The following is a 15,355-nucleotide window of genomic DNA, read 5'->3' as shown; positions in this document are numbered from 1 at the left end:
GTGCACAGTGACTTCCTTCCAAAGAATTCAGTATAGAAAGGAAGGGAAAAAGAAATTTACAGTGGAGAAATTTGACAAACGTGACTTCAGTCAGCTGGTCAGAGTTGACATCAGCAGTGACAAGTCCTGTTGACAGTATGTGCCCTCGATGTGGTAGAACAGGCGCAGTACTTCATCTCTGTGGACTTCTCCTCAAAGCAGATAAGCCCAGTTCAATCAGGAGAAGAACATCAGACAAACCCAAGTGGACGGATATTCTACAAAACCCTTGACTCGTATCCCTCAAAATTATCATCAAAAGTATCATCAAAAACAGAAAGTGTGGGAAACGGCCACAGCCAAATAGAGCCTGAGGAGAGATGATGACTAAATGTAACGTGGTACCTGGATGGACTCTTAGAACAGAAAAAGGACATGAGGTAAGAACTAGGAAAATCTGAATAAGGCATGGACTTTAGCTAATAACAATGTGTCAATGTTGGCTGTGACAAATGCTCTACAATAATTTAAGATGTTAATAACAGGGGAAACTCGATGTGAGGTATATGGGATCTCTGTATTATCTTTACAATTTTTTTGGTAAATCGACAACTGTTCTCATATAAAACACTTATTTTTTAAAATCTAGCAAAAGCAAACATTGTAAAGCAAGTACACTCCAATAAAAATTAATTTAAGAAAATCTAACAAGAGCAGCCTTTGAGGGAGGGAGAAATCAACTTCTATTCTTACCTGCCCCAAATCTCCAATGGGCACATTGCTGTAAACACGTGGAGTCCTGGGAGACACGCACTTCCTTTTGCCCATTTATGTGCGGTGCCCATCGTGCATTCTCAACGGGTGGATGTTTGCCCTCAAAGGAGCAAAAATTGGTACTTGGGGAGGAGGTGAAAATTCTTAGGTATTACAATGGTTTACTCCACTCCAAAGCTTAAAACTACCCAACAAAATCTTATTCCTTAGTGTTTAATTTCCCTCTTTAAAGAGAAATTTAATTCAAAGTTTGATTAATTTAATTTTTCTCTTTAGGCAGGCAGTAATGAAAGTCCAATTGTAAAATGCTGGTATACGTCACTGAGAAACACACATCTTATGCTTACAGGGATGTGTGTGAGAAATGGGGGGTTCATGAGTATGTTTAATCAACACGAAAGGAAGATCTCACACGAACTCTCTACATAGGCATTATGTCAAAGGCACATAATAGCACTCAATTCTGTTGTTTTTAACATGATTTTATGCACTTGGTTGTCGGCACTCTCATGATAAGTTTAAAAATATTTCATACTTTTTAAGAAAAAAATAGGAGGATTTTTTTTTTTTAATCTGAGCTTTAAATTTCAATGGAACAAAACAGCCTCATCACCATCAGGACTGTTTATTGAGCAACTATGAAGGAACAGTCCTCCCTGTTTATGTTTTAACTTCAGAGAAATTCTAGAGTCAAGGCATAGGCAATGGCTTCCTCAGCCTTCACGTGATATGAAACTGTGAAATGAAATATTGATACACATGAATTCTCTCTTGGGAAGATAGGCTTTTTAGTCTAAACTCTGATTTATAAATTATCGTCCTTTCTAGAAATTATATGTTCTTCTAAATGTCCTCAATCTCCGGGACCTTTCTCTCTTATTAAAAGAATTCAGGTTAAACTATAAAAAGCCATATATCATGAATTGTTACAAACGCACCATGAATATGTACATGTGACTAATAGGAAAACTGGGTGTGGGGAGTAGGGGACGGCTCCATGCTATCTTTGCAATTTTTCAGTAAATCTAAAGCTACTCTGATTTTCTTTTTCTGAAAAAAGACTAGACATATATATACATATATGTATAACTGAATCACTTTGCTGTACACCTGAAACTAACACAACATTGTAAATCAACTACACTTCAATTAAAAAAGTAAGAAAATGAGCATCAAGCAACTTCTTGAAAAAGAAATAAAGCTATTCTAAAATCACTTATTTTAAAAATTACATATCTCTTATTAACTACTTAATTAAGTTTATTACAACCATTAGTTCACTAAACTTTGAGGTCCTCAAGGGCAGGATAGAGCCTCACCCATTCTTGGGTCACAGTAACTTGACCTTGAACCTGAGACACAGCAGACACTTACATATCCTTGGACGAACAGATGAAAAGCTGAAAACAGAATTCATCATCCAACTCTTTTTCTCCTAATATCAAATATGCTCAACACATCAGTCAAACATGGAGAGTCTTACCCAAGGATTATAAAAAATATATATTTGATAACGTCTCTCTGTTTAAATAATGCAAACCCCTCTATCTCCTAGCATTATCCACATCTGTTATTTTAAAATATAACTTTTAAAAAAAGACCCAGTTCTATAATGATGCTACAAGCTTGGGGAAGGAAAAAAAGTTGCAGAAACTGTAGGGAGACCTGATTCAATAGACAACTTTTTGGAAAATGATATTAAGGCCTTTGCTAAGAGGTCACAAGAAATAAATGAGTTAGCAGAGACCACTGTGGAAATGTAGCCCAGAGCCCTCCTTGACTGAGTGGCGAGCAACCAGAAGGGGGGACACAGTGGAAACAAGCACAACGTGTTGGCTTTCTTCCTGCCCTTTGTGTGCTGACCAAAGAGGAAGCAAGAACACTGAAAGGACTGGCGGGGAGCGCGGATGAAGCCCTCACACGCGGTTGAAGAAAGCCAGGGCTGCCTCGGAGGGCAGGACTGACTGCCGGGGGCAGCGCTGGCCAGAGGCCTCCACACTGGCCCTCTGAGCCGAGACCTTGCCTCTGGAGTCCAGACTGATGAACCAGTCCCGATACAACGCACAAGGGAAAGAAAGCTGAAGATCTTCTGGGAGGCAGCCGAGTGCTCCGGAAAGACTAGACGTCAGAATCTAGCTGTCAGCCCTGTCACTTCCCGTTCTGTGAGCTTCTGCATCTTCACCTACAAAGTGCACACAACATCCACCTTGCAGGGCTGCTGGGGGCACCTGGTGTGATCATACCTAGAGTATGTCTAGCCCGGGGAGGTCACAAACTACAGTCTGAGGGCCACATCCAGCCCACTGCCCACGGGCAGAGCTAAGAATGGTTTCATATTTCTTAATGGTTAAGAAAAATCAAAGGAGAATATTTCATGACACATGAACATTATAAAATTCAAATGACAATGTCCACAAATAAGTTTCATCAGAACACAGCCACACCCACCGGTTCACTCATTATCTACAGCTGCTTTTATCTTTTACGGGCAGTGGCCAAGTTGAGTAGCTGTGACAGAGATCATAGGACCCACACAGCTGAACACATTTACTGTCTAGCTCTTCATTTAAAAAGTTTGCCAATTTTTGCCCTGGGGCTCCATCCAAAGCAAAGGTCCTCAGTAACTGTTTCCTTAGCCTTCTCGGCGTTCTCTTAGCGCAGGGGTTCTTAACCTGGGGAATTATGCACACCCCCGACGCCCCAGCCCTGGCCCTTTTGAGTTGACTTGGCTGGGGGGGAGGGTGCTCCTGGCATCTCACGGTAAAGACCAGGGATGCTGGCAGACATCCTACAACGCACAGAACAGCCCCCTTCCCCTACACACATAACTGAGAACTACCCACCACAGTGGCAACAGGGCTGGGGCTGAGGGGCCCTGCCCTAGTGTAAGGAGGAAGGCCAGAATGAATGAAGGGAAAGGAGAGTGGCTGAGATTTACTGAGCACGCCGGGGGCACTATGTCAGACAGCAGGGGAACCATCATCATCTCCTTTACAAATGAGAAAACAGACTCAGCAAGGGCTTGTCACTTGCCCAACATCACACAGCAAGGCAGAGGCTGTGCAGGAGTGTGAAGCCATTTCTGTATGTTCCAAAGCCTTTTCTCCTTCCACTCTGCCTGCCATCAACTCTTAAAAAACAGCTGAGTTCCCAAAGATATAGGGGTGCCACCTTTTATCTCGCTAATCCCTCTCCCAGAAGGGTGGGCAGAATCTTGGCTAGGTAGGTTATGTGAGGCCGGAACGAGAGCCTCCTGTGTGGCAGACGTAGGCTCATGGGGACTGTCAGGCAAGGGGTAGGGTTGGGAGTCCAATGGGAGTTAAGAGACAGGGGGTGGAGGCAGAGAACAGACCATCCTAAGAGACCGTACAGTCTAGAAATAATGTTCCAACTTTGGAGCCACTGTACTTTTCTTATGAGAAGCCTCACATGAGGTATTTTAATAACATCATTTCCTAAGAGGAAGCGCTACTGGCTGGCTTGTAAGCTAATGTAAGCTCAACGTTCCATAAGTCAAAAGGCTAACCATTGAGCTCACTCAGCCAAGCTCAGGCACCACGGCTGGCCTGCAGCAACTCCTGCAGTGACCAGAATACTCCCTTAGAGAAGAGGAAACTCATCCTCTCTAGGACTGGGACAGAGAGGCACACGTGGGGAGTTATTCCAGGTAGAACCCTAGCAGCCACAAAAGAGAAAAATGTCACGTTCTTCCAAGCAATAAAAGACCTCCAAAACGATTTTAAAAGAACCTAAACTCGCTACAAGGGGGTCCGCGATGTCTGAAAAGTCCAGGTCATCCAAGAGTGGTTTGTACCTCTCTGCAGAAACGGAGAAGCTCTCCAGGCACCCTCTGGCATTTGAATAACATGCAAAGGTTGAGTTTTGTCCCCTCTATCTTCTGTAGCACGAGGCACCTCCACGCCAGTGAGCGACCCAGCCCCCAGGCACAGGGGAAGGCTCAGAGCCCGTATCCTCACTGGATGCCAAACACTGCACTAAGGGACAAGGAAGGAATAACGCTGAGGCCACCACCCGCGGGGAGGGCACAGGCTGGTGAGAGAAACACAGATATAAACTAGTGATGACAGCACGGTATGATCCATGCCAAAGAGCTGAGTCCCAAGTCTCGCAGAGTTAGCGTCTAAAGCCAGCACAGAAGGCGAAGCGGTACCCAAGGCAGAGTTATCAGTAATCTTCTAAGTACCTTATGGTTTTTGTGCTTTTCTGTAAGTTCAATGTGGCCATTTCTTCTCTCCTGAACCCCGCTGGGTTGAGCACAGTTGAGTTTGCTTATTTTGGGGTCCCTGCTGTGTAACGACATCCACTTGAAAAACCAGACCCGCTCTCAGGGAGTGAGAGACTTGCCCTGTTTCAGGTGGAGGAAGAGAGGAAACAGCAGACACCCGATGTCCCATCACGCCTCCCCCCGACCCCGGCCGATCCCCCGGCCACACGCTCCTTGGGGAGATCAGAGGATGGGTGTGTGAGTTAAGCTGCATGTCCTTAGCTTCTGTTTCTGCCATGTCCGCAGGCTCAATGCACACGAGGGAAGCGTGTGCGTGGTGGGCCTGCACGTCACGGAGATGACTGATTAGGACAAAGGTCTGGGAAGGACAGACGTGGCTGGGGAGGTCAGAATGAGCTGCACAGAGAAGGTGCTGGTTAAGCTGGGGCTTCAGGAATGAGCAGGACACAGGTGGCAGGGACAAAGCAAATGCCAGTTCTGCACGGCAGTAAAGAACATGGCATATTTAGGCAACAGGCTGCCACGGAGGCGCAGGATGGCTGAGAGTGGGGAGCTAAGCCTCCACAGTGGGTACCAAGTGAAGGAACCTGAGTCAGATACCGTGAGAAGCGTCTGAAGGATGAGATGTCTCCAAGCCCATGATCTGAGGGGAGCTGGGGGATGACAATCTTATCTTCCAGAGGCTACTACACAAAGTGGGGAACATGGCTGGGGGGCTGTTTCCACATCGGGACACAGTCCATTAAGGCAATTGGGAACTTCCGGCTGGAGGTGCGTAAAATCCACTGGAAGCCAGTGACCCAATCTCAGGCGTCAGAGCGGGGTGGGCGATGTGGACTGTCAGTCGGTGTATGCTGGAGGACGACGGTGAGGGGATCAGACCCACGCCCCACATCGTAGGAGCCCGTGTGTGGGCGGTGGCTGCTTCTGTCACTCACGGGAGCTCCCGCCCCCCCCCCTTGCACAGGTGGGTAGTGAGGCCGCAGGACGGAATGCCACGCCCAGCAGGAGCCCTGAGTCAGAAACGCACCGAGGAAGAAACTCAGGGGAAACCAACAGTTAAGGGGCAAAGCCGAGAAGAGGAAGCAAAGGCAAGAATTAAAAACATACGAAAGGGCTTCCCTGGTGGCGCAGTCGTTGAGAGTCCACCTGCCGATGCAGGGGACACGGGTTCGTGCCCCGGTCTGGGAAGATCCCACATGCCGCGGAGCGGCTGGGCCCGTGAGCCATGGCCGCTGAGCCTGCGCGTCCAGAGCCTGTGCTCCGCAGCGGGAGAGGCCACAACAGTGAGAGGCCCGCGTACCACAAAAAAAAAAAAAAAAAACATACGAGAGCAAACAAGAGCGAACAGGGTCTCAGGAGCCAAAGGAAGTGAGAGTTTCAAAGGAGAGTGAATCAGCGTCAAGATAAGTAAAATAAAGAGCGAGAGGCATGCTCTGGCTTCAGAGGTTGAGAGGCCACCCATGACCTTGGCAAGAGCGGTCGTGATGAAGTGCTGGGAGTGGAAGCTGCTACAGAGGGCTGCAGAGGACCTGCGGGAGGGGGAGGGGGGGGAGGAGGTGGGGAGGGAAGATGAGACGACCCCTCCGAGGAGAAGGCTGATTGCGGAGGCGTGAAAGGGGATGGTTATTTGAGGGGAAAAACAGGGCTTGGTTTTCTCATCCGTGAAACAAAGCAAATGGAAATCAATGCAGCAGACTCTACCTCTGCCATTTTAATTAGCAGCTATTTGATCTTTCAGATCCTCAGTATGCTATGGGAAGCTCTGGTTTCATGTTCTAATCCTTTTGCCTTTTTACTTTCCATTTCACATACTATTTCCATCGTTTCATTCTCCTGTGAGAAAGCTGGAAATTGGAAATTTCCTGGAGTCTTCAAAGGCTGAGCTCAACTGAGGTCATCTCACAATCAACCCCATCTTGATATGTCTTCCCTGGATCCAGAGTAAATTTTTTTAGGACATGAAATTGGAGGTTGGTCCCTAAAGAAACTTTAAGCTCTCCATATCACCTTACATTGGGGTGGTAGTTTTTAGTTAATGTATTTTCACACCCATTGTTTCATCTCATTCTTACAATGACCCTAAGAGGGAGGAAAGAGCAGATAAGCTTATACTCGGGTTATAGATCAAAACAACGGCAAGTAAACAAACAAAATGCCGGAAGCTCTCCGATGCACACAAGGTCATGTTCTCTCCCCATGCTCTGTTCTTTCAACTACGTGATCAGTGGCAATGATGCCTTGACTCTTGATTTGTACAGGACATAATAATACCCCATTTGGATATATCTCCATCATAGATGAGAGAGAGAGAAAAAGAGAATCTGAGTACTTCTGCCTGCATCAAGTTGATGCCTGGGCCTTCCCTCAGACCAATTAAGTCAAACTGTCAAAGACTGGCTGAATGGAAAGAAGGCAGCAAGGAATGAAACAGGGGAGCAGGAAAGCAGGATTGCAAACCTAAAAGCCTGTATTCTAAGGTCCTGCAGGCATAGTTGTGCAGCAAAAATATTCATGAAGTGGGTATGTTCTGCATACTTGAAGATACGCCCCGTTAACGCAGTTTAAAATTACAGTTACTAGTAGTATTACTTATATCCCATCTATTTTATAAGATTGCTGTCTCTTGCATTACTCAATATTTAACGAGGCCTCCAACAAAGTAATGATGACTAAATGTCCTGAGGCCATCGATCATATATATACCTCTACGTAGAATATTTGTAATAGCGCAACTCTAGATGTGGGAAGAAGGAACAAGGGAAAACATTTCCCAGATCATAATAGACTAGTAAGATGGGAGATCCAGAGAATTTTAGACTGTCAACAGGGCCTAATCTAAAAATTAGCACGTTGAGTGGCCTATCCACAGAATCCTCCTCGAGGTAGGAATAAGCCTTCTTAGCACCATGGGACAAAATTGGTCATGATGTGCCTCCCAAAAGTTGGTCAGATTTATGACCAAAATGAGGCGCTGCGGGCAGAGTTTGTCCCCTGCCATTTAGTGAACAAAAGATGTTGTGGCCAAAAAGGCATCAGCCACTGCAGCTGCCCCCAGCTGTGCACTCTGAGGGGAATTCAGGATGGAGAAAACGGGATACTGGTCCTAGATATTGAAGATGCACAATAAAGGAAAGATTTCCATAAATCCCCCCCAAAAAAATTTTTTTAAATAAAATAAAATTACAGCATTGACTGTTATTTTGATGACGAAGAAAGACGTACACAAACACGCCACTTGGCAGAACCCTTATTCCCACAACAAACGTACACAGCTACCCCGTGAAGAATGACGGCACGCAGGTACACGCACGTTAATAGACATTTACATGCACCCTTTTCATGCAAGGTCTTAGTGGTTAACCACCAATTAAGGGGGAACATGGTAATTACAGAGCCATAAGGCTGACTCCACAGCCACATGCTGAGATGAGCCCCACGGCATTACGACAAGATGCTGTTCCCCAAACCACCCAGGTCGCTGTTCCCTTAAATAATGTCAGTGACCTGGAGTTATTTTAGCCACTAGGTATGTGCCTACTTCCTGCCTGGTTCTAATCCTGGATGCAGACCCCTAGAGGAGGTGGGACAGCGATCAAACAACAATGGCTTTTCCTAGTTTTCTACAAAGATGGTGCTGGTGGCCCCCGGCCATCAGGTTGTCAGCTTGGCCAGGGCGGATGTACCAGTTCCCCCTCTGGTATGCCTCCTGATGTCTGCAAGGTGGCTAGCTGGTAGTAAGGATGAAGCTGGAGGTCAGAAACTAGAGCCAACCTGAACTAGTCCATTCCAAAGGCATACTGAGAACCTTTATCAGCTTGTTGCTCTGATGCCCTCCAAGGTGGGCTGCCAGATAAAACACAGGACGGCAGTTAAATCCGGACTGTGATAAACAACAATATCCCAAATATTGCATGGGACAGACTTATGCCCCAAAATAGTCACTGTTTACCTACGTCCAAGTTTAACGGGGCATCCTGTACTCTTATTTGCTAAATCTGGCAACCCTACCACCAGGGAAAAACTCCCATGAAGGCTTCCACCACCCAGGTAACTTTAGATTGTTCCATATTTTTATATTATTAATTAGTGCCTATGAATATGTTAAAGATATACTTCCTTTACAACACAGTATACCTCTCTTTTTCTGAATCTATCGTATCGTCTCTCATTTTGCAAATTAGTAGCATGATGAAATTTTCTTTAGTGTCTTAAGTTTTTCATCTAGGAAACAGAATCAGTGTCACCGTGATTGACTTATACTTTGTATATTCCAGCTGCAACAGTCTCCATGAAGCAGAAATACTGAAAAAGTTTAGATCTGGCATTTGGCTCCTTTAACCCAACCTTTCTGAATGCTCACTTTCAGCTGAAAGCCTCTTTAGAAAATAAAATAATGATGTAAATCATATTATCATTATGGACACAAAGGTGGCCCACTGCAGCCCTTCCAGAACACTACAGACCATTTTCACAATCTCAACTGCTCTTTTAAAAAAATCTGTTTTCTATTATAAAAAATACTCTAAAAATAGTTCCACATAACACAAGGACAAAGCCATCTGTATGATCTCTCCAAAGAGCTCATATTTCTATAGATTTTATCCCTTTCCAACTGTTCCAACAATTCTGAAATTTAAGAAACTCACTTATATTCGTCAGACAAAACTCATCAAAATATGAAATTTCATCACTAATATTTCAATTATTTTATATTATTCTTTTACATCATAGAAGACTCAAATCAAACATGTGTCAAAGTAAACAAAGCATAAAACTGCATTAAAACTCATTACAGAGACTTCCCTGGTGGCGCAGTGGTTAAGAATCTGTCTGCCAATGCAGGGGACACGGGTTCAAGCCCTGGTCTAGGAAGATCCCACATACCGTGGAGCAACTAAGCCCGTGTGCCACAACTACTGAGCCTACGCTCTAGAGCCCATGAGCCACAACTACTGAGCCCACGTGCCACAACTACTGAAGCCCACAGCGCCTAGAGCCCGTGCTCTGCAACAAGAGAAGCCACCACAATGAGAAGCCCGCGCACCGCAACAAAGAGTAGCCCCCGCTCACGGCAACTAGAGGAAGCCCACGCACAGCAAGGAAGACCCAACACAGCCAAAAATAAATAAATTTAAAAAGTTGCATTAAAATGTTTCTACCAGTAATTGATCGATAAAACTGAAATGTTAATGAAATAGACACGAATATAGAAAAAGATCCAGCACTCAGGTAAAATGAGCTGAAAGCTGTATATCTGGAAATGTTATCCCTGGTGTGTGCTTGAAAAAGTAAGCTTCCACAGACACAAACAGTGTTGAGAGACTCATCAGAACTGTCACATCAAAACCAGTCTGTATTTTATCTTCTTCATAATGAAGATTTCACTTTATAAGGAAGGATAAAGTTGGAATTAAAATAAAGACAAAACCTGAATAAGAGAATATTAATGCAGTTAATGTGATTTTTAAACTTCAGTCATTGAAAAGTCAAGAAGAAAAACAAAACCAAAAAAACTGACCTTTGTGTCTGCGTTTGTCACTGGGTTCCACGGGCCTCCATTCAAAAGAGAGGCACTGACCACTTCGTAAGCTCCTCTCCCGTCCCTCGTGCCGGCCTGTTGCACGGAAGGTACGAATCTGCTTCCCAAGTTCACCCCTACAACACAAAGGAAAATCCCCATGCTTATTCCAGTCCGGAAGAGTTTAGCATCAGAAGTATGACATCAATGACTCAATGAAAATATCTGGAAGTTGAATAAGGCCAGGGAAACACCATAATCTATTAAATCATAGTCAAGTGTTAAAACTGATTAATTCTCTGTCAGTCGAACATAAAAAATCTTGTAACAAAGAAAACAAGAGCTAATTTTTTCCTTCAAGCCCTGTGGCATGGGGCTGGGTGATTTGCATCGTCAAAGTATATAATTCTGTCCTTCGACGAGCAACAAAAACCCACGAGCCGTGACTTTTAAAATGATGAATTAATGCTTTGCCTAAGATCAGCTCTAGTTAAAGTCTCAGGGCTTTAGCTATATTAAGACTAAATCCATTTACTTAAGTTCCAGCGAATCAGTTCAACACAATGCCAACTCTGCTCTCTGTACTCATGGAGGCTAATTTTATGTGCTTATGGGAGTGATTCTATAGACAAAATTAATTTGTCAAGTTCAGACTGACTAGACTGGTTCACGGAAAAAAAAAAAATCAAGTCGTTCTATCAACTATTATGTGATCTTGTTTCCTGGGGTACTGTCAAACCAGCTAATATACTGACCCAGGTCCAGTGTAGCCCCATTTCCATAAACAATCCTAATGGAAAGGGTAACATTTTTCTCCTCCGGGGAGTGTACTGCTTTCTTAACAAATACGGTAATTTCTCCGGGCTAGCTCCCCTGTGAGGTCACCCTCCTGCTATTCGGTGCGACCACAGTCTATCCCTCAAGGTAAAGGACAGGAGCTGATTCCTCACATGTTATTCCCATTTCTTCAACCAGGACTCATAATTTTCAGACCTGAGTCACAACACCACAGTTTCAAGTTACTAAAGAGTTCGCATTTTTGGGCACAAATGGTATTGAAATTTTAATCCTAGACATTTTACAGGTCCCCAAATACTTTTAAATCCACACCATTTTATCATCCTCCGTGTGGAAGTCTGCAGTTCTATTCAGGTTACAAAAGGATTACTACTTGAGTATTAACTGTCTGACACAGCCTCTCTGGAAAATTCTCAAGCTGGTCACGAAGCATTTAAAACTCTCAGTTGTTGAGCGCCAAGGGACCAAGGATGAACGGAAAGTTGGGACTATGGCCAATGGCAGAGGGGATGAGCTGGGGCTGTCGGCCACATGGGGCACTAGAGGGAGAGAGAGGACCATGGGCCCGGGGAGCAAGGAGAGCAGGCCTTGTGGTCTCAGGGCTGGGATGAGCTGAGTTTTCAGGGATGAACCTGTGTTGGAGAGATGAGGGTTCCAGCCGTGCAAGCGGAGGGGGCTGGCTCCAGGTGGTGACATCTGTGGACATCAGTGGAGGGCAGGATGGAGGAAAGAATGGCTGTCTGCATGGAATTCATCAGAAGTCTTTCCTGGCTGCAGAGGGGGCAGTCACTGATCGCACAGAGACCTTGAATAAATGAACTTCACCCAGTGGCTTGATTTCATGCCCTTCAATGTGCTCCAAGATGGTGCAGAGTCGTTACAAGCATGGGTTTTGGAGTAAGACACACCCCAGCATCACTACCAACGCGACCACGTATTAGCCATCAGTCCTGGTCCAGTCGTTGGCCCACTTATCTGTTTGTTCATTCATTCACTCACTCACTCGTTCACCAACTATCTATTAAGTGCTCGCCTTGTGATGGGCCCTCTAGACCTGATGCCTTCCATTCAAAAAGCCCATTCTTCCTGCTTCAGCCCAGGACACCCTCTTGTCACCTGGAGCCAGCCCCCTCTGCCTACACTGTGGAGACCCTCGTCTCTTAAATACAGCTTCGTCCCAGCACACTTGGTTCTCTCCATCCTGTATATCTAAGAGAGGGACACACATCAAGCTGCCCTCGTGACCTGTATTATTATATTGGGAGAGAGACGGCTGAATGAACAAGACCATTTCAGAGAGTAACCAGGACCCTGAAACAACAGGGCTACAGGGACACCCCATGCTGTCCTTGTAACTCTTCTGTAAACCTAAAATGATTTCAAAATAAAATTTAATGAGAAAAACAAGGTGGTGGTAGAGTGGGGGGGGGGGGCTACTTCTGATGCACAGGGAGGAAAGACCTTTATTTGTTGGGATGGGAAGCATAGAAATGAGACGTGAAGATGAGAACCTTCCAGCCCCATCCAGAGCCGCGGAAAGAACATGTCAGCAGATGGTCAGCAAGTGCGTTCCTTTTCCATAAAACGAGGCAAAGGGCGGGGAGGCCCGAGGTAGGTCATACACAGGAAGCGTGAAGAACACCAGCTGGTTTTATCGGCATTGCTCTCTAAGCTTTGCCAAGCCCCGGGTCTCCTACTCAGGACCCTCAGTGGGATTCCCATGTTGGAATTTACTGAAACAATGTGAGTTCTGATCCAGTTACACAGCTCCTGCAGAGCAGGACTAAGTGCAATTAACTGAACTTATCTTGAAAGAGTGCTGGTGTGTTGTTTGAATTGGATTAAGAAGGCTTTGAAATACCCACAATTATGGGGTGAAAACGGCAGATCCGTCTGAACTTTCCCCTCAGCCAGTGAAAACCATGCCACGTGCCAAGAGTTACCCCGGCTGACATGTTAATCTTCTGAAAAGTCAGGTAAAACTGTTCAGAAAGTGACTGCAAACATTTTCAAATTTCCTCTACATAAACAAACCAATTTGATTATAAGCTACTCCTGGCAGTTCTGTTAGCCTAAGTTTCCAATGCAAGTAGGTTGTTAAATTGAGTACTTCATCGCAAATCCAATTGCCCAAGGCTTGTTAAACCTAAAACCGGAGTTCTGGATCACCCACCACCCAGCCGCAGAAGACGCCACGGTTTTCATGGCTATTCCGGCCGCAGTGCTCGAAGGCATGGAAGATTATCACCCAGGCCTCAGCGACCTAGAGAAAATGTCTTCACATTTAATAGGACTCATTCAGAAGCTGCCTGTCTCAGCAGAAAGAGATGCGGCCATGAAATCCAGGTCTCTTGGTTGCCTCTGCCAGTCGGGGAACCAGGAGAGGCAGCAAGGCCACATCCTTGACTTGGGGGAAGCTGGGCAGGGCGCCTTCATGGGGTTTCCTATTCGATCATCAAACTGAAGCTGCATGAACCAAATATAAAGAACATTCTTAGTCCCCTGGACCTTTATCCTCCAAGACTCCTAGGAGCAGAGAAAGACAGTTACTCACTCTCCTAAAGGCAAAGTGTTCCAACCACTGAACATTTCCCTTTTCACCTACATATTCCAACGTCTTAATCAAAAGAAGTCCTTCGGGGCTGATTTTTTTTTCCCCCTCTAAGAGGCTTTATTTTCTAAATATCCCAAGGAGAATTGAGAGGCAGACTCTGCCAGCACTTGGGGAATGTTGTGCAACCTTTTGAAGAAATTGAATAACTATGCTATTTGCTGAGTACAGTAGTTATGATCTAGCTACATGGATAATGAAGCCATCTCTCGGCTTTTTTAATGGTTGCACAATATCCCCCCAGCAGTATATGGAGTCAGAAGATGGTTTCTTATGAGCTTTGCTTATGTATTTATACACTGGTATTTCTTTTAGATGATGCAAATAAAAATTTTATTTGTGCTGCATGGATAGACAGAATAAATTATACACAGCTGTGAGATATCAGAATGCATTTTATGGAGTGATCTTGTTGACAAACCATAAAAGCAGGCCACACATTCAAGCCCTGGAAACCCAGGGGAAAAAAATATGACCTTAGAAAATATACAGTTTGTACACATTTTGTTTTTCCAAATATTTGGGCATCAACAAAACTCAGTTGACTAAATAAAAAATGTGAATGTGAATAGCTTATCTGGAGGAGGAACTTCCAGCTTTCTGTCTGTTGAGTAACCAGATACATGACTCGTCCTTTTGATAAAATGGCCAGTTTGCTTCAGTCTCATGGTGGAAAAAAAGCATATTAGAATATTTGGGTTCCTACCACGATTCTCGTCTGTGACAATCAGCTCTGCTTTCCCATGAGGGATGTGTGTGCCTTCTTTGCTTGTCTGAGTTTGTCATCTTCAGACCTGATTATGCCTGGTGAAAAGGGAAGTTACAGACCCAGTTCCTCAGGCAAGAATCTTTACAGCCATGGCTTTTAAGGTCTTAGAAAAGCCAGCAATGAAGACACCCCCAAAAGTGACTTCAGATCTCCCCTCCGTGTGAATCACCCAGAGCCTAGCTGCCCATGGAAGTCTTGCCTCGTTTCTGCTCCGGCCAAGCCCCCTTGGCCTAGCTTACTAAGGGAGGTCTGGACCACCCTAATGCCCACCTAAGGGCTTCAGCTCATCAGAGGTGAAGATGGACACGGAGTTCTGCGATCATGAACAATGAACACCTTGGAGCCACAAGACTTGGCTCTGGTCTTGACTCCTCTTTGATCTATTGCCCTCAGTCAAAGTGTGCATCTGAGGTTCTGCCCTTTACAAAATGGGGACCATGTTCTCTCCCCCACTAATTCTCATAGGGTCAAGGAAGCTCAAATAAGTCAGTGTAGTCAAAGGGCTTTTGAAAAGCTTAACGCATAAGATCAGACTAGAATGTCAGAATCCAAGTTTCCAGACTCCTAGACAGTGGTTCTCCAACCAAACCATGCTAATAGTGTGAAGATGACAACTTCATATCCATCATTAGAAAATGTGGACATTTAGGTACTTAC

At 45.0% G+C, this 15,355-nt stretch overlaps 1 protein-coding gene across 1 annotated transcript in view; it reads right to left on the bottom strand.

The window, feature by feature from the left end:
• The window catches only part of ADAM12 (ADAM metallopeptidase domain 12), a 392,674-nt gene that overhangs the window by 320,658 nt on the left and 56,661 nt on the right, over window positions 1-15,355 (bottom strand). Inside the window, exon 2 of the mRNA XM_079899866.1 lies at window positions 10,521-10,657. Within this exon, the coding sequence (XP_079755992.1) occupies window positions 10,521-10,657 (137 nt within the window). The remainder of the gene's footprint in view (window positions 1-10,520; window positions 10,658-15,355) is intronic.

Source organism: Stenella coeruleoalba (genome assembly GCF_951394435.1).
Source record: "Stenella coeruleoalba genome assembly, chromosome: 16".
In the NCBI taxonomy this organism is placed as follows: Eukaryota; Metazoa; Chordata; class Mammalia; order Artiodactyla; family Delphinidae; genus Stenella; species Stenella coeruleoalba.
Note: the sequence above shows the minus strand (reverse complement) of the source record. Positions and strands in the feature narration are given on the sequence as shown.